Raw genomic sequence first — 19,142 nt, 5'->3', positions numbered from 1 at the left:
TTCATTAAAATGAATCTGTTCAAATGAGTCATTAGGTCGTGAATCGGACATTAGCGGACGTTGACGCGTTGCGTGCGAATCGCGACTGTTATTAGGACATCGCAAAAGATTTGTCAACACAGAAAACACTTAACCACTGAATAGGATTTTCTTTTTGTTTACTGAAAGTGTGATTTATGTCAGGCGCCTGTCAGAGAAGATGAGGTGACATTCTTTTGAGCACTATTCACACCCAACGGTTATTCAGGAAAAACATTCTCCGAATGCGCCTCGTGAAACATGGATTCGGTCTTACGAACTTTTAGCATTGTGTCAGTTGATTTAGATTATTATGTGTGAGGTAGAGAGAGTGCAAAGGCGGGGCTTACTTTGAAGACAGAGAGAGCTCGCGCGCACGAGGGAGGAGCTCTGCTCGTTCTGTCCGTCAGCGGCAGCGCAGCAGTCGTCTCGCTCCTTCATTTTTACAGTCAAATGGTGGCTAGAACGGCTCCAGGTTCAAAGGTCAATACGAAATGGATTAATCTGCGTTATTTTTTTTAACGCGTTATTTTTTCTCAGATTAATTAATCGAAATGAACGCCTTATTTTGACAGCCCTAATAAAAACCTATTTAAAAAATATTCAATTTATTTATATCAATTTTAAAAATATGATAACTCCTCCAAAAACTGCACAAATGTGGAGTAAAACATTAATAAACAGAGTAAAATTACATTTGTTTATTTTATATATATATATATATATATATATATATATATATATATATATATATATATATATATATATATATATAAGGATGACGTATGATGACATGTAATGTGTAGCGGTGTCCCATTTCATAAGGGGAATAGTTTACCCCTACTCATTGCCACTCTGTTACAAGTGGGAAGGAGTAGGGGTAGGCGTCTAGGCGAAGAGGTATAAAATACAATTGGGATTGGAGCATGGGCCTTAGTCTAAGAGCAAGTACAGAGCTTTAAAATGTATGGTGCAATAGAGAGATGCAAATATATACATAACTCTCTCGAGTTTCCTTGTTTACATGCAATGTGAGTCTATAACATGAGTACTGCTGATGATGCTGATGTCAAACAAAGCTGAGATCAGAAGATCCGTTTCAGTCAAAGGGCATATTCTTCTCATTCAATACATTCCCAGTTACCTCAAAAAATTCAGGGGAATAACCCTTCACTTCTACAGTAATGAAGACATTTGAAGAAAACTTCCTTATAAGTAAGTTTGGATCCTTTCCATTTGGCCTAAAAGGCAAACAGATCTATGGAATGATGTGTCCTTCAGTTTAAATTTTCCTGTTTGGCAAGATTTAAAAATGTAACGGAACGGTACTGAAAAAATAATTCTCAAAGCCAAACACTTTCTGACTAGTTCTAGCACCAACTAGTCATCGAAATACATGGAGAGAGAGAATTTTTTCATCTACTCTGCTCAAAGGCACAATATGTAAGATTTTTGGATTGAAAATACTGAAATAAATTTGGTTGACTTGTGTACTTACAGTACATTATCCCAAATGTTTCCAACGTTTAACTCCAGAGAACTACACAGTTTAACTAGTGTAATGGCCCATGTCATTGCATCACATGTCAGTGATGTCATATCCGTATTATCCTCGATTTCCTGTTTTATGCTGCATTTATGCCATGTCGTAATTACTGTAAATAAGAGATGACAACATGTGACACTTTACTTGGAGCTGTTCATGTCCTCAGATATTTCTATAGGCATGTTCGACATCGGCTGCGGTTGGATCATGCAACTGATCGGCGAGAGTTGCCGCTTACAGTCGGGGAGGAGCTGAAAACGGTGAAGGAGTGAAGGACACTTTCTGCTTCCCTTAGTGACTCTCGCACAGTGTTTTTACATACTTTATAACAGCTGAAGTGAAATAAATGCAATATTTGACATACACCAATGTTTCAAAGACACATTTTCATTCAATACCTTATGTACTACTTAATACAGCATCTGTTTTACAAGAATAAAGTTCAACATAAGCCTATACTATTTAGAATACCAATGAAGCGGGGTCTACGTTTTTTTTTTTTTATCAGTTTTATTTTGATAAACATGACACAATATAACATCACGAAAAGAGCTTTAACTGTTTTAAAATACAGATTTGTGTGAGAATGAAGGTGTGAGAATAAACACGAAACACACATGATCGTTGTCGTGGTGAATCAGACCAATCATGAAACAGCTGTGTCGTCAACAGAGCTCGTGCAGCCGCTCTTCAGAAGCTGCGCTGGCTGACTCAGCCGACTGCTTTCGAATCACTCTTGCAGCACTTTGAAGCCATACGAGCTCATTATGAGAATAAGGATCTTGAAACCAGAAAATATGAAACACTGAAAGTGGCAACTATTTTTTCCACAAAGCAACAAATACAGCAGCACAGACTTGCACTCTTCTACTCAATCGCACAGCGCCACTGAAACAGAACAGACTCAGATTGCGTGATTCATTACTGATCTGCATTGCGCTGTTAGCTGCTCGTGATGTGCAGCGACCACATGAATGGTTTATCCAAGGACTTCCTTCTGTTGACTAAAAATATTTGTAATTTTAATGGTAAAAGACCAATGTAAAAATGTTACGAAAAAAAGTTAATTGGTTACTACAGCAGGAACCAATCAGCTGTACCCATCGAGAATGCCATGACTGCAACAGATTGAGGTAAAGTCCCCCTGTAGTCAATAATTTTATCCCTTAAAACTCATCTTTGATCACCAAAATGACACAAACTTTTTTCCTGTAAAAAAAAAGAAGTTATTCATGCCTTAAAATAGGTTGAATGTAACTCTACACCCTTGCTTCATTTATTATACGCAAATATATAAATATGTTAATTAGCCCCGCCTCCACTCACTCGCACAAGCTCAAGAGATCCACTCGGTGAACTTACTGAGGTAAACCCTGCTCTATGGTATCTCTTTTTATAACGCCAAACACATAACATAATTAATATGATTAGCCTTAGCTTGACTACATTATCAAACAGCTAATAATGTGTTGCTAATGTTATAAACCATGTTCCAGTTTGCGAGTCAGACAGCTGTCTTCTAATAATCAGTATCCTTAGAAACGCTTTGAACATCTCAATGTCAGTGGAGAAAGGCATATAGTTCATCATAACATACATCATACACCAGCTATATTGCCAAAGACTCTCCTGCTTCATAGCGGTCATGGTTAATGATATGCTAAAGCCCACCGGAATAGTGACATAATTGGTTACAAGATAGTTTGTGACGTCAGCGATTTCAAACCGCGGGTTTGAGACTGTCATTTTTTCACTGCAGGTTTAAATAGAAAATCCTCAGCAATGGTGTTGACTTATGAATTTGCACATGGTTTGTCTTAAAGCATATTAAAAACACCACATATCCACTCTGCAATGTAATTCAGGTGAGAACTTAACTGATACATCTTAATCAAATCTAAATCCAAACCCCCCCACATAGAACTTGGCAGATAGAGTACTGACATTTTTAACCTAGGCTTGTGTTTACTCCATATAAAGGAAGTCAACCAGCTATTCAGGCCCTTTAATACCCCATTTGATAATAGTATAGGAACCATTCAAATAGGATAATAATAATTTTGGTAATACAATCATCTTATCAAGTGCTATCCGACCTAGCCAAGATACTGGCAAGGAATAGCTTCAGATTTAGCTAAATTCATTTTATAACCAGAAAAGGTACTGAACCAGTTATTCAACTCAATCAAAGCGGGAACTGACCTCTCAGGCTCAGATAAAAATAACAATGCATCATCAGCATAAAGCGCAATCTTATGATGTTTATGTCCTATCTGTAAACCTGGAATAGATGTTGCCGATCTGATTGCTTCAGCTAGAGGCTCCATAGCCATCGCATTAAAGAGGTGACAAGGGGCAACCCTGCCTGGTGCCTCTATGCATAGGAAAAAAAAATAAGTTCTAAAGCCATTCGTCAATACAGCAGAGCATGGGTCTGTATACAGCACTCTGATCCATTGCACAAAATTTTCACCTAGGCCAATTTTTTTCCAAAACAAAGAAAAGATAGGACCACTCAATATAATCAAATGCCTTATCCGCATCCAAAGACAGAACTAGCCCATCTATGGATTTCCCTTTAAAGGTGTAAATAACATTTAAAAGGCATATAATATTATCAGATGAATTCCTACCCTGTATAAATCCTGTTTGATCAATCCCAATTATTGTAGGCAGAATTTTTTCAAGGCGCATTGCTAAAATTTTAGAAAGCAATTTCCGGTCCACATTCAGTAATGCAGTTGGCCTGTAAGAAGAACATAAATCAGGGCTTTTACCTTTCTTTAATGTAAGCGAGACATTTGCTTCTCTAAGGGTCTTTGGTAATTCTTTAACGACAAATGAATAATTAAACATTATTAAGCAATGTGTCTACAAGCAACTCTTGAAACTCCTTAAAAAACTCTCCGCAAAACCCATCTGGCCCTGGCGATTTACCATTCTTTAGAGCATTAAAAGCATTAATAACCTCCTGTCTATAAAAAGGCCATTGAGATATTCTTTTGTGTAACTGAAATTGTTCGGAGATTAATTTTAGAGAAAAGTCAACCATTTGTTTAAGATGGTCACCTGTTTTCTCAGAAGAACATAGATTTATATAACAATCTTTAAATTAATTATCTATTAATATTCTTATTATCATGGAAAATATTATCATATGAGCCAACAATGGTGGCGATAAACTGCGATGCTGCACGTGGATTTGCAATATATGCTGGAAATCTCCTAGGCTTGTCTCCAAATACATCACACACATCTTTTCAACTGAATGGACTGAATATCAAATTAAACAAATCACAGTATAATTCTAAGTAATCCATTCAGTAATCAAAATATTTTTTTTTTTTGAATGTTACTGTAATTTGATTTCCAATGATTTACCTGTAACTGAATACAGTTGCCCGTATTTTGTATTATAAATATATAGCAGTGTTACATGTATTCCGTTGCTCCCCAACGCTGTTGATTGCTTGTGGGCCTCAACTTCTCATCCACCTGGTATTCTATCATTTCTGAAGACTGCTGCTCACTGGGGGACTGGTTTTGGTCTTTCCTCCGTTTGTATAGCACATAGAAGAGCTCTATGATGTTGAGCAAAAGTGAGACCAGAGAAACCACCAGCATGAAGATAATAAAGACAGTCTTCTCAGTGGGCCGAGAGAGGAAACAGTCCACCTGATGGGGGCAAGGCCAACGCTCGCAGGTGTACACAGCGGACAGGCTGAAGCCATAAATGCACCACTGGATGACCAGGAAGATCACCTCAAAGAGAGACTTGCAAAAGATGCTAACAATGTAGGTGTACAGGAGTGCACCCTTCATCTTCACCTTGCGGGGCTCTGAGCCTTGACGATTCTTGTTGTCATCGTCAGCCTGCCCGGCCTTCTCCTCTTTGCGCATTGTGTAGAACACGTGTGCCAGGAACAGAAGCGTTGGGGTGGACACAAAGATGATCTGAAGCACCCATAAGCGCACGTGTGAGATGGGGAAAGATTTGTCATAGCAGACGTTCTCACAACCAGGCTGCTGGGTATTGCACTTAAAAGCCGATTGCTCATCACCCCAGGCAGACTCCACTGCTGTTCCTAGAAGTAGGATCCGGAAGATGAAGAGCACAGAGAGCCAGGCCTTCCCTCCAGCTGTGGAGTGGGCCTGCACACTGTTAAGAAGTTTTACCAATGCACTCCAGTCACCCATCTTGAGGGAGCTCTAGCTAAAAATAGAAAGCTGAGATGTAATATACAGTATAGACCCCCAAAAAGTATTTGGACACTTAACTACACTTTTTCAAATTATATTATTTTCATTGTATTAGATAAAAAAAAATATCAAACCGAGTGGCAAATGAGCTTTTCTCGCCATTAACTTAAAGGTGCTCTATGTAAGAATGACAGCTAGTGGTTAAAATGGGTACTGCAGTCCAAATTCAAAATATTGTTTGCCCCACCCCCTCCTCCTCAGACTCAACGCTCTCGTGGGTCAATTGACATTGGAAGGCGAGGAAATTACACACTGTAAGGTAATTAGTTGATTTATTGATTTATGATGAGTTGATATCGTGTTTTAATATGTTCTCGTTCATAGAGATTTTTTAGATGGATGCCTAGGCTTTTTAGGTCAGCTAGAATCTGCCAATCTCTGACCCAGTTTGTTCGCTGGCTTCCATGGCTGCAATTCCCTGCATGTGTTTTCCTCCAACTGGAAACCTGGGGTGGCGAAATACTATTGGGTAAACCGGCAACGTGCGGTCTTGCACAGACCAAAACAAAAACAGAAATACCGACACAAAACGCTAATTTCAAAGTAAAACAACTGTAGCAATGGTTTTCAGAGAAACAAGTATGTGAACTGAGCATGTTTAATAAATATCTGGAAAAATATTATGGTACTTTTATACTTTAGTACAGTCAAAAACTTTGAAAACAGAGCACCTTTAACTTTTTTAGTAGATGTATGAAGTCCACATAGGTGCCCTGGCAGAGTAACCACAGGTTTAGTTCATAACATTAACTATGAACATGTTCCACTGTTTAAAAATATTGTTTGTTTCAGATAATAAAAAAATAGATTAAATGTTACCAATCAACAATCAATCTATTTTTTTATTATCTGAAACTTCTTTGTGAAATCGTGAGCTTGAAAAGTGTTTGTGATGTATTTATTTAAAGGGGTCATATGATACGTTTTCATCTTTTCCTTTAGTGTGTAATGTAGCTGTTTGTGCATGTATAACATCTGCAAAGTTACAAAGCCCATGGTCTCACACAAATGGATGTATTTAATCCTTAACAGCGGACACCCCAGCTTACAGATTTTTGTTATAAGATCGTTTTCTAAATATTCAATGTTGGTTCTGGGAACGTAAATAATGTCAATTTTTCTTGACGCTGGAGGAATGTGATGTTCCTCAAACGTTCTTTCAACTTAATTTTGATTAACACATCAACATTCTATGTCACCATTATTTTCAGTTTGTTTGTATTCTTGGGACTTTTAGTATGTTTTCATTAGTTTCCTGTTTCCTTTGTTCATTTTTCCCGCTTCTCATTTGTTTACATTTGGTCCAGCTGTGTTGATTAATCATCTCGTTTGTGATAGCTACATAAAGGGATAGTTCACCCAAAAATGAAAATTTGATGTTTATCTGCTTACCCCCAGGGCATCCAAGATGTAGGTGATTTTGTTTTTTCAGTAGAACACAAATTATGATTTTTAACTCCAACCGTTGTGGTCTGTCAGTCATATAATGCATGTCAATGGGAATTCCATCTATAAGAGTCAAAAAAACAAGCACAGACAAATCCAAATTAAATCCTGCAGCTCGTGACGACACATTGATGTCCTAAGACACGAAACGATCGGTTTGTGTGAGATATATTTATATAATTTTTATCTCTAATACACCACTATGTCCAACTGCCTTGAGCATCTGGTTGGTGAGGTCTAAACATGCTCAGACAACGGAAGTGATCTCTCGCACTCATTGACATATACACGCGAGAGATCACTTCTGTCATCAGAACACGTTTTCAGACCTCACCAACCAGATGCTCAATGCAGGCTACAGTGATATAAGATAGACCTACAAATGTGTTCATTTATATTGTATAATATCAACTGTTTATGTTAATATATAACAATGTTTTATATATATATATATATATATATATATATATATATATATATATATACAGGGTGCGATTTGTGAAAAAAAACAGAGGGGGGGGGGTGTTTTGAAAAGTTTTTGTTTGTTTTTTTTGAAAATTTGTTAAAAACCACAGTGTTTACAATATAATAATAATTATTATTATAGTATAATAGTAATAGGCCTATAGCTACTATTTTTGGCAGCTGTTACAGAAACATTTTTACAAAAAAAATCTTCTGATTTAACCTTGAGATTTGAAGTATTAGATAGCTTAGATATTTGCACCACTACAAAGACACTAATTCTTAATTTCTGATAGAAATGCAAAATCAATCGGTAGTTTATAACGAGACACAAACCTTTACATTTAATCGCGTTTGGTCGCATTTATTTTTGATCACAGTGCATACTGCATACACATACAAACTTTTAGTCCAAAAGTGCGCACATTTGGAGAAATGCACATTTACCTCATATTTCATTAGATAGAATAAGCCGGGCCGTACGCAGGGTTTCATAATTACCGAGGTCAGAAAATGTAGTTTGCTAGGGGGGTATGGGGGCATGCTCCCCCGAGGAAATTTAAATTTCCCTGGTGTACATATGTGTATTTTTAAGACGTTTTAAGGCCAACAAATTGGATGACAATTTAAAACCATGTCAACAAATACATGCATGCACAGTTTTGAGGCAGCTTTAATCACATGTTTGGTAATTTCATGTAACAAGTTTTCTGTATACTGAATATTTATTTTTGGACTGATAGGGGTTAATAAAGTCAAATAATTATATGTCAGTGAGTCAGAGGTAATATCATTGCATTTCTATTGGTCAGTGTTAGAGAAACTCGGCTTAGCCTGACAGTTAGCCTGTCCCGGACCAGGTTAGTTTCCCAGCATAAGTTGCCAGAGTAACTGAATTTGAACTATTTTAAGTTTGCTTTATGAAACAGAATTCACCGACAATAAGTCTGACTAACTAAAATAAGCCTGGCTTGTATTATAATCTTGTTTTATGAAACAGGCCTCTGGTCTCAGTTATGTTATCTGTATGCATTTGGGAACATTATTATTAAAACTACTGTTGTTTGGAACTTTCTTCTTTTGCTGTCGTCTGTTCACCTGCATACACCCCTTGACACTAGGAATGTTGATTTGTAACATTCCAAGATGTTATTTAAAAGTTTTGTGTTTCTGAAACATTATTTCAATCTTTCAAACACCTGCTGTGAACAAGCACTGAAAGAAAGAGAAATAAGAACACAAACACAACTTTCTTCAGCCACAGCCTTGCACTGGGTACACACAAGATAATCGGGCTGATTTTGGGCTGATTTCTCCCATTCCGACAATAGGTAATGTCCCGATTATCTTGATGGTTCTACAGATTGTCTTATCAGATTTTCCTGTGGTGTGAGGTGTGTTAAGAGTGACTGAATCTGCTCAGAAGAACGAGTTTATAAGATTTTAAAAATGTTGATTTGTCATGTTGATCTGCTTTATCAATGCAGAAGTATTCTGAAAACACCTGCAACTGCTCAAAAAGAAGCAACTTAACAAAAGTCAAGGGCCCAACTAATGCAAACACTGATTACCATAACGGTGACTTCAAACTAAACATTTTCAACCTTTCAACCTTTTCTGGAACGACTTCCGGTTCAACGCTGCTCAACGCTGCTGCCTGCTGTCTGACCTACGCTTGGAGCTTCGTGGAGTTTATCCTAAATCCTTCTCTTTATTCCTATTCACATAATATAACTTTCTTATTTTTCACTAGATTACCTATTGCATAGTATTACTAAACGGAACGATTTATTACTAGTTATCTACCAGCGTAATCACCTAGTGTTAGCCATAGCCCGCTAGCCTGCTAGCTACCGTCTACTTTCTTTTTTCCTCTAAACCAACCTTCCTTGTCGATTTAATGGCGGATTTATCCGATGTATGTTATTCTGATCTGTCCTCGCCAGATCGGGAAGCTGTGGAGACGTTGCTGCCCGGCATTCATCGATCCACCGCGAGGTACAGCGTCCCGCACATCACCCTTGCCCCAGGCACCGGCAAGCGACAGAGACATCCAGCCAGCGAGTCCCGTGTGCGTTGCAGTTTTTCGGACGGCGTTCATCAAACACACGGTCAGTCATGTCCGACGATTATCATGTGTATTAAATGTAACATGTACAGCTTAGCTCTTTCTGTCAGCAGTGAGACTTACACATGTGATAAATGCAGGGATATTGTCAGGCTGACAGAGAGAATCTCAGAATTAGAGACACGCATCCAAACTTTAATTGAGGATAGTGAGAATGAAAGGGCCTTAGATACTGCTTTGGATGCGATTAGCCTAGTAAACACTGCACATTCGGTTCCGGTTGTAGAAGCCACGCAGCAGGCTAACTGGGTGACTGTGAGGCGGCATAGTGGCAAGAACAAACACCACTCTTCCGTTCCGATTAGAACATCAAACAGGTTCTCCCCACTCAGTGACGCACCCACTGAGAACCCTGTTGAAAGTGCCCTAGTTATTGGCGATTCTATTACACGGAACGTGAAAATAGAGACACCAGCCACCATAGTCACGTTTGCCGGGGGCCAGAGCACCTGACATCAAAGCAAATTTAAAAGTGCTGGCTAATGCTAAACGTAAATATTCTAAAATCATTATCCACGTCGGCACAAATGATGTTCGACTTCGCCAGTCGGAGATCACTAAAATTAACATTAAAGAGGTGTGTGAACTCGCAAATTCAATGTCAGCAGAAGTAATTTGTTCTGGCCCTCTTCCTGTTCGTCGGAGTGATGAGATAGTTAGCAGGTTATCATCACTCAATGGCTGGCTGTCTAAGTGGTGTCCGCAGAATAATATAGGTTTCATAGACAATTGGAAAAGCTTTTGGGGCAGACCTGATCTGTTGAAAAGAGATGGTATTCATCCCTCCCGGGATGGTGCTGCTCTTCTATCTAGAAATTTGGCAAATAGTCTTAGAGCTAAACCATGACAAACCAGGGCCCAGATCAGGACGCAGACAAACTGGCTAAACCGACCGTCTGCTAGCCGCCTCACGTCACAGAACTCAGATAATTCACAGCACATAGAAACTCTTTCACCTAGATATTATCACATAGAGACTGTGTCTGTACCTCGAACTAGTAAATACAAAAAACTTCCGAAACCTTTTAAGGGTAAAAATTTAATTGATGTTCAAAAAATGAAAATCACAGATAAATCAGATAAACAAATGATAAAGCTTGGGTTACTGAATATTAGATCTATTTCTTCAAAAGCACTTATTGTAAATGAAATTATCACAGACAATAAACTAGACTTGCTGTGTTTGACAGAAACCTGGCTAAAACCAGACGATTACATTACTTTAAATGAATCTAGTCCTCAAGGTTATGATTATCGACACAATCCTCGACAGAAAGGCAAAGGGGGAGGTGTTGCTGTAATTTATAGTAATATATTCAGAATCATTCAAAAGAATTTCAAATATAATTCCTTTGAAGTGATGGTGCTTTATGTAACATTATGTAAGTTGACATTTGTGCTGGCTACTGTATACAGGCCACCAGGGCACCATACTGACTTTATCAAAGAATTTGCTGATTTTCTATCAGAGTTAGTACTGGCTGCGGATAAAGTCCTTGTTGTTGGTGATTTTAATATCCATGTAGATAATAATAAAGACGCATTTGGATTGGCATTTGCAGACATTTTAAACTCTATTGGAGTTAGACAACACGTGTCAGGACCCACTCATTGTCGTAATCATACCTTAGATCTAATACTGTCGCATGGAATTGATATTGATGCTGTTGAAATCCTACCGCAGAGCGATGATATATCAGATCATTATTTAGTCTCGTGTATAATACAATTAGCCAAGGCTACAAAACCACCACCCAGCCATAAATATTGTAGAACCATCACGTCTACCACTAAAGATTGCTTTATAAATAATCTCCCCGAGCAGTTTCATCGCCTTAGTATACCTGACAACTTAGAAGAACTCGATGCTGCAACAGAAACTATTGGCTCTCTCTTTTCCAGCACATTAGATGCAGTCGCTCCTTTACGTCTAAAGAAGATTAAGGAAACTAATCCAACGCCGTGGTATGATGAGCACACTCGGGCTCTAAAACGAGCTGTTAGAAAAGCTGAACGTAGTTGGAAGAAAACAAAACTAGAAGTTTTTCGCCTTTCGTGGAAAGAAAAAATGATTGAGTACAGAACGGCTATAAGAAATGCTAGATCTACTTATTTTTCAAATCTCTTAATAGAAAACAAACATAATCCTAGGTATTTATTTGACACAGTGGCTAAATTAACTAGAAACAGAGATTCAACTGCTGACGTTTCCATAGAGCACAGCAGTAATGACTTTATGAACTTCTTTACTTGCAAGATTGATAATATTAGAGAGAAAATTAAAAACATGCAACCGTCTACAGTTTCACTTCAGACAGTGCACTGTAGTGTCCCTGAGGTAAAACTAGAATCATTCGCCGCTATAGGAGAGGAAGAATTATCTAAACTTATCAAATCATCAAAATCAACGACATGTATGTTAGACCCAATGCCGACTAAACTACTGAAAGAAATGCTTCCAGAGGTCGTAGGTCCACTTCTTGATATAATTAATTCATCGTTAACACTAGGATACGTGCCAAAAACCTTTAAGCAGGCTATTATTAAACCTCTTATTAAAAAACCTCAACTAGATCCGAGAGATTTAGTAAATTACAGGCCAATCTCGAATCTACCTTTTCTGTCAAAGATACTAGAAAAGGCAGTTTCATCACAACTGTGTTCCTTTTTAGAAAGAAATGGAATCTGTGAGGATTTCCAGTCAGGATTTAGACCGTACCATAGTACTGAGACTGCTCTCGTTAGAGTTACAAACGATCTACTCTTATCATCCGATCGTGGCTGTATTTCTCTATTAGTGTTATTAGATCTCAGTGCTGCTTTTGACACTATCGATCACAACATTCTTTTAAAAAGACTTGAAAACTATATTGGCATTAGTGGAATTGCTTTGGCATGGTTCAAATCGTACTTATCTGACCGTTATCAGTCTGTAATAATTAATGAAGAGATGTCGTATCGATCACAGGTTCAGTATGGAGTACCACAAGGCTCAGTACTAGGACCGTTGCTTTTCACTCTGTACATGCTGCCCTTAGGAGAGATAATTAGGAAGCATGGTGTTAGTTTTCACTGCTACGCTGACGATACTCAGCTCTATATTTCCTCGCGCCCTGACGAAACCTACAAATTCACAAAACTAACAGAATGCATAGCTGACATTAAAAACTGGATGACAAGAAATTTCTTATTATTAAATTCAGAAAAAACTGATATCCTAATCTTTGGACCAAAAACTTCCTCACGAAAAAACCTTGAATACTCTCTAACACTTGACGGGTGCTCCATTAAATCTTCGTCCTCAGTTAGGAACTTGGGTGTGCTCTTCGATACCAATCTTTCATTTGAAAGTCATGTTTCTAGTATCTGTAAAACCGCCTTCTTCCATCTAAAAAATATATCTAAATTACGACATATGCTCTCAATGACAAATGCGGAACAGTTGATTCATGCATTCATGACCTCAAGACTAGATTATTGTAACGCTCTACTGGGTGGTTGTTCTGCTCGGCTTTTAAACAGACTACAGTTGGTCCAAAATGCGGCAGCTAGAGTTCTTACTAGAACCAGAAAGTATGACCATATTAGCCCAGTTCTGTCAACATTACATTGGCTCCCTATTAAACATCGTATAGATTTTAAAATCTTGCTACTTACTTATAAAGCACTAAATGGTTTAGCTCCCCAGTACCTAAGTGAGCTCTTAATGCATTATAGTCCTTCACGTTTATTGCGATCTCAGAATTCAGGCCAGTTGATAATACCCAGAATATCAAAATCAAATGAAGGCGGCAGATCCTTTTCCTATTTAGCACCTAAACTGTGGAACAATCTTCCTAGCATTGTTCGGGAAGCAGACACACTCTGTCAGTTTAAATCTAGACTAAAAACACATCTCTTTGCTCTTGCATACACATAACACATTATCAATACATTAACATTTTTCAAATCCGTTAAAGGATTGTTACGCTGCAATAATTAGGTCGGCCGGAACCGAGAACATTTCCTATAACACTAGATATACCTGTACATCAGAATAAGAATGGCATCTACGCTAATATCTGTCTCTCTGCTTATCCCGAGGTTTTCCGGGTGCTGGATCCAGGCCGTATCCAGATCAGATGGAGAACCTGTGTCTGGACCTGACTACAACGCAGCCCAGGAGACAATGGGCCTACAGATCCAGTTCTGGCTTCATAGATTTTTAAATCCCCGTATCCGCTTACAAATATATATATATATATAATCTATTTTTAATCTCTATAATAAAAATGAATAATTCAGATTTTGATCTCCATATCCATTTACATATATTATATATATCTTCCAAGGGGTTTTTTCCCTCCTAGGACTTTTTTCCCACGCTGGGTTTTCTCCTAGGGGTTTTTTTCCACCCCTGGGAGTCAGCCGACATTGGCTTAATGTAGCACCATCTTGTATATGTTACATATTACCACGCTTGTTTGTACAGCTTATTTTTAACCACTTCCCTTTTTTTCTGTGCTTCTAATATGTAAAGCTGCTTTGAAACAATTACCAATTGTAAAAGCGCTATATAAATAAATTTGACTTGACTTGACTTGACTTTCAAAAAAACATCAACATCTAAACCTCTGTTAATTCTCAATAAGAACTTCTGTAGATGTCTGACAGAAATAAAAATCTGGTTAGTAATAAGTGAAGCTAGTAATGCTGTTTGTGGAGTTGTTTAATCAGATCCTCAGAGATTTGTTTTTTTATCTTCAGTTGTTTTCATCTAAGGCTGTGGCTGAAGAAAGTTGTAGTTTGTGTTCTTATTTCTCTTTCTTTCAGTGCTTGTTCACAGCAGGTATTTGAATGATTGAAAGAATGTTTCAGGAACGTCATACTAACCTTTAAATAACATTCTACTAACATTTTTAAGTTCTTGGAATGTTACAAATCAACATTCTTAGAATGTTAAATTGTTAAGCAAAATTAGGTTGAAAAACGCGTTCCTCCAACATCAAGAAAACTGGACATTTTTTTTACGTTACCAGAACCAACACTGAATATTTGGAGAATGTTCTTATAACAAAAATCTGTTAGCAGGGACTGATCCAGACCTGCCTAAAACACCTCGAATGAGATCAAGAAATTGCTTCATCAAACATCCATGTCACAATGTGAAATATTAGCATAATGCCCACTCAAAGGCTTACACAAAGAAAGAAGAGGATTCGTGTTGTGGAGACGCTGTGTGTTAGGGTGCAAAAGCAAAACAGCTTTGTTTGGCCTTCTGAAAACTGATGAAATTAGGAATCAGCGGTCTGTTTATAAAGCTGTTCCTGAGTAGTGCAACCCAAAAGTTGTACTGCTTAGTGCTCAGGAACAGCACATCACATTTTACAGAAGACGGCTTCCTGAACCTGAGAGAGTACAACAATGACAGCTTCTTACCACTGTGAAATGTTCTGCTCAAGTCGCGATCGATCTGGGGTGCATTTCCCGTACAACGATGTAACCTTCTGATTAACTACCAAAGTACGATGCATCATTGTAGAAACTAACCAACTCATGACTTTCCCAAAACTGTAGTAACATAGTCACACCTCTGTCGTTTGAACCACATTGGTTCAACAACTGCCGTTAATGATGTCACACACAGGTGGAGGAGTAATAACTTTAGCTGATTAATCTATTTGAGATCTCTGAGATGATACTGTAACGCACATGGCACCTTTGACTACTTCAGTGTTTTTGTTCCATGTTATTTTGCTTTATTTGATACATTATAGTTCCCTTTCACATTTTACACATGCGCACTCTTCAAAAACGCACTGATTGTTGACACGCTAAAATAGATTAAAATGTGTGTATATATAAACAGAATGACAGATATTGAATGCACTGAATGTTAGCTTGCTTATTTTGCCAAAGAGCATGATCTACTTAAATCCACATGCCATTTAACATTTAACTATGCTTCTAACCACAACTTGAAAGCTGTAGTTCCAACCACATACGTTTGCGATGCTGTTTGCAAATGTTCATTGGAATTATGGTTTCGGGAAACACCAAATTGTTGATGTTGATAATAGGGCTGCACGATATATCGCATGAGATTGTCACGCGCATTTCGTCAGTAAAGCCAGTTCCCTGATTACCGCTAAATCGCCATCACCTGCTTTCAAATGGAGTGCCATTTAATAGACAGAGCCGTAGTTCACTGACAAGCCACGCACTATCTCGTTCATTATCGAAGGCGATTCATCTGCGATATGAACGCGATATTGTGTAGCTTGTCAGTGATCTACGGTTCTGTCTATTAAATGCCGCTCCATTTGAAAGCAGGTGATGGCGATTTAGCAGTAATCAGGGAACCGGCTTTACTGATGAAATGCGCGTGACAATCTCATGCGATGTATCGTGCAGCCCTAGTTGATAACAACGGAACTCGCGACCATAGTTGGCTAACAATGCTTTTGCGAAATGCCCCCTTATTTGAGTTGCATTTTTAGAATCCAACTCAGGCTCAAACTGATACAGTAAAACCGACGACATTATTAACTGTTTTCATTTGCTTTAATCCTTGGAAGCTGACTCTCATGATTATGGTAAGGGATGTTACATTTCTGACACATGCTTGAGGTGTTCAGCCAATCACAATGTACTGGGTCAGCTGGCAAATCAGAGCACTCTGAGCTTTCGGAAGGAGGGACTTTGTAAAAAGCACGTTTCAGACAGACTGGCCATAGAGGGGCTACGATAATGTACAGCATGTGAACAATAATGTTTTTTTTGTTTTTTTACATTAAAGCATGTTATCCCATTCTAGTACACCCAATGAACAAAATAATGAACTTTTAAAACGGCATCATATGACCACTTCAAAATAAATCATACCTGCTGTAATGGTTTAGGATTGTAAAGATATTTGGCATCACCTTCTCTCTTTTGCTTTATGACATTAAAGTTCTCAAGGAAATGCCAACATGGCACTTTACAGAAAGTGAGTTGACATCTGATAAACTTTAACATGGATAAGCAGATAGGACATTGATTGACTGAGGATTGTGGGGACTGAAACCATTTATCATAATTTGCAAAAAAGTTTTCAAAATTTGTAGGACTTTCTATAAAGCTTACCTGGAGAGAAGTAAAGAGAGGAGAGTCATGTAGGGTCTTACTCCATTACTTCTGAAGATCAGTCAGTGAATCCAAAGCAAAGTGACAAAGAGTAAGCAGAGGCACACCTGTCAAGCTTTACTTGCCTGTTAAGACACCAGAGATATGAACAAAGAAATCAGATGCACGCCCAAGCGTTTGACTGATGACTCGCCTGAGGGTTTGTCAAAACTAAGAGTTTTTAGGTCCTCCTCAATCACTATCTGTCTCTAAAAGCTTCTTCAACTTAGAAAAGAAAAACCTTATGAAATTGTCTAGAAATCATATTAAGTTTAGAACGTTAAGTTCAGGAATGATCCGTAACGCAGTAGCCTATGTTAGTAATTGTGCCTGTATTAATGAAAGTTATAACCTATAAACTCAGCCAAAAAAAAAAAAAAAAACACCCTACTATCAACTGCTTTTTATCCCCCCCTTCAAATTTTTTGTGTGTAAATATTTGTATGAAAATAAAAAGATTCAACAACTGAGACATGGAATAATGAGTCCCTGAGGTCAGTATCAAATGTAACAGTCAATAAGTACAGTCAACTCCTGAATTATTGGCACCCTTGTTAAAAATGATCAAAGGGGGCTTTGAAAATTAATCTGCATTGTTTATCCTTTTGATCTTTCATTAAAAATTCTAACCTTTCATTGAAGTAAAACAATTTGAATGTGTGGGGTGTGTGGGAGGGAATCACATTACGAAATAAATGTTTTTCTGTAGTTCACGTTGGCCACAATTATTGGGTGCCAGTAACAACACTACTGCATACACCAGGGGTCGGCAATTAAGTTTGGCTTTGGGGCAAAAAAAAATATTTTGGCCAGAACATAGTCAAAGGATAATTTAAGAAATTAATTTTAAAAAATGCAACTAGAATTGCCTGTGACGGACTGTAACAGTGTCTTTTGTAACTGCTGTTACTCTGTGTTATCCTGTAGTAGGACAGTCATTAATAAAATAACACATTTGTGTGGCAGTGTCTAGGTTTTACACTGGATAAATTAACCCTTTGATGCGCAAGCTATGAAAACCCCTTCTAATGCGCAACATGGGTCAAAAATGACCCGTATTCATTTCCTATGTAATTTCAATCATGGTTGAGTGTTTCTTTGCTGAATCTTTGAAAGAAATGTATTTTATCATTCATTTATTTCAGATATTCCTTAAATATCTTGTTTTTGATTGTCAAAAATCATTATGTTCATTTTTTCTTTCTTACTTTATAAACAAACACAGTTTTTGTATGTCTACATCAATTTTACACACATGGGTCAAAAATGACCCGTATTCATTTCCTATGTTATTTCAATCATGACTGAGTGTTTCTTCGCTGAATCTTTGAAAGAAATGTAATTTGTCATTTATTTATTCCAGGTATTCCTTAAATATCTTGTTTTTGATTTTCACAAATCATAACTTTTGTATTTCTACATCAATTTTACACACATGGGTCAAAAATGACCCATATTAGAAACCTTTGCAAATTTCTGCAAGTAGGAACATATTTACTGCAGACAACTATTCATCCGCCACACATTTCACATCTCAACATGGCTGCTTTTGTATATTTGATGGATGAAAGTCATATTATATTTCATATAATAGGCTATATATTATATTTCATAATCTTTATTTTTTGTCATAAATCAATGCTACTGGTCACCTTTTACATCTATCAGTGTTCCTAAAAAGTAACAGTTTTGAACAAGGTTTCTGTCCAACAGTGAAAATATATAATAAGTGTATTTGAATTTGAATATTTTAATATTCTTGTGCTTTTGATTTTCTTTATCTAGAGTGTTAGCGGCTGGTCCTCAACAGAACTGAGGTGGATGATGACATCACTGTAAAAAAAAGCTGAAAGTATACTTTGCGCACAGTCGAACACAATTTAAATGTGTATGTGCAGGTTGCACATACACAGTTACAGAAATCTGGTGGAAATTATAAAAAGTTACAAAAATCTGTATGCTGACCCTCACGTACGCATAAAACGCGAAGTATACTTTGGCCTTTAGAAAGATAATGACACAAAAAAAAATTCATTCAAAAAGAAAGGAAATATTTAAATAAGGATTTGTTTGAGTAATACCTGGAATAATGAATGATGAAATTAATTTATTGTAATATATGAGATATAGAAA

The 19,142-nt window shown here is 37.4% G+C and overlaps 1 protein-coding gene across 1 annotated transcript; it reads right to left on the bottom strand.

Annotated features, from left to right (window-relative positions):
- Window positions 1-1,567: 1,567 nt before the first annotated feature.
- LOC125259147 (gap junction alpha-1 protein-like) lies at window positions 1,568-7,268 on the bottom strand. The gene is made up of 2 exons (XM_048176603.1): window positions 7,217-7,268; window positions 1,568-5,777 (listed from the first exon to the last, which is right to left on the bottom strand). Exon 2 carries the CDS (start codon window positions 5,759-5,761, stop codon window positions 4,997-4,999), a length of 765 nt encoding a protein of 254 aa, XP_048032560.1. The 5' UTR covers window positions 5,762-5,777; window positions 7,217-7,268; the 3' UTR covers window positions 1,568-4,996.
- Window positions 7,269-19,142: the final 11,874 nt, after the last annotated feature.

The sequence above is a fragment of the Megalobrama amblycephala genome, linkage group LG1 (genome assembly GCF_018812025.1).
Source record: "Megalobrama amblycephala isolate DHTTF-2021 linkage group LG1, ASM1881202v1, whole genome shotgun sequence".
Classification (NCBI taxonomy): domain Eukaryota; kingdom Metazoa; phylum Chordata; class Actinopteri; order Cypriniformes; family Xenocyprididae; genus Megalobrama; species Megalobrama amblycephala.
The sequence above is the reverse complement of the archived record's forward strand: the minus strand, read 5'-3'. Positions and strand labels throughout refer to the sequence as shown.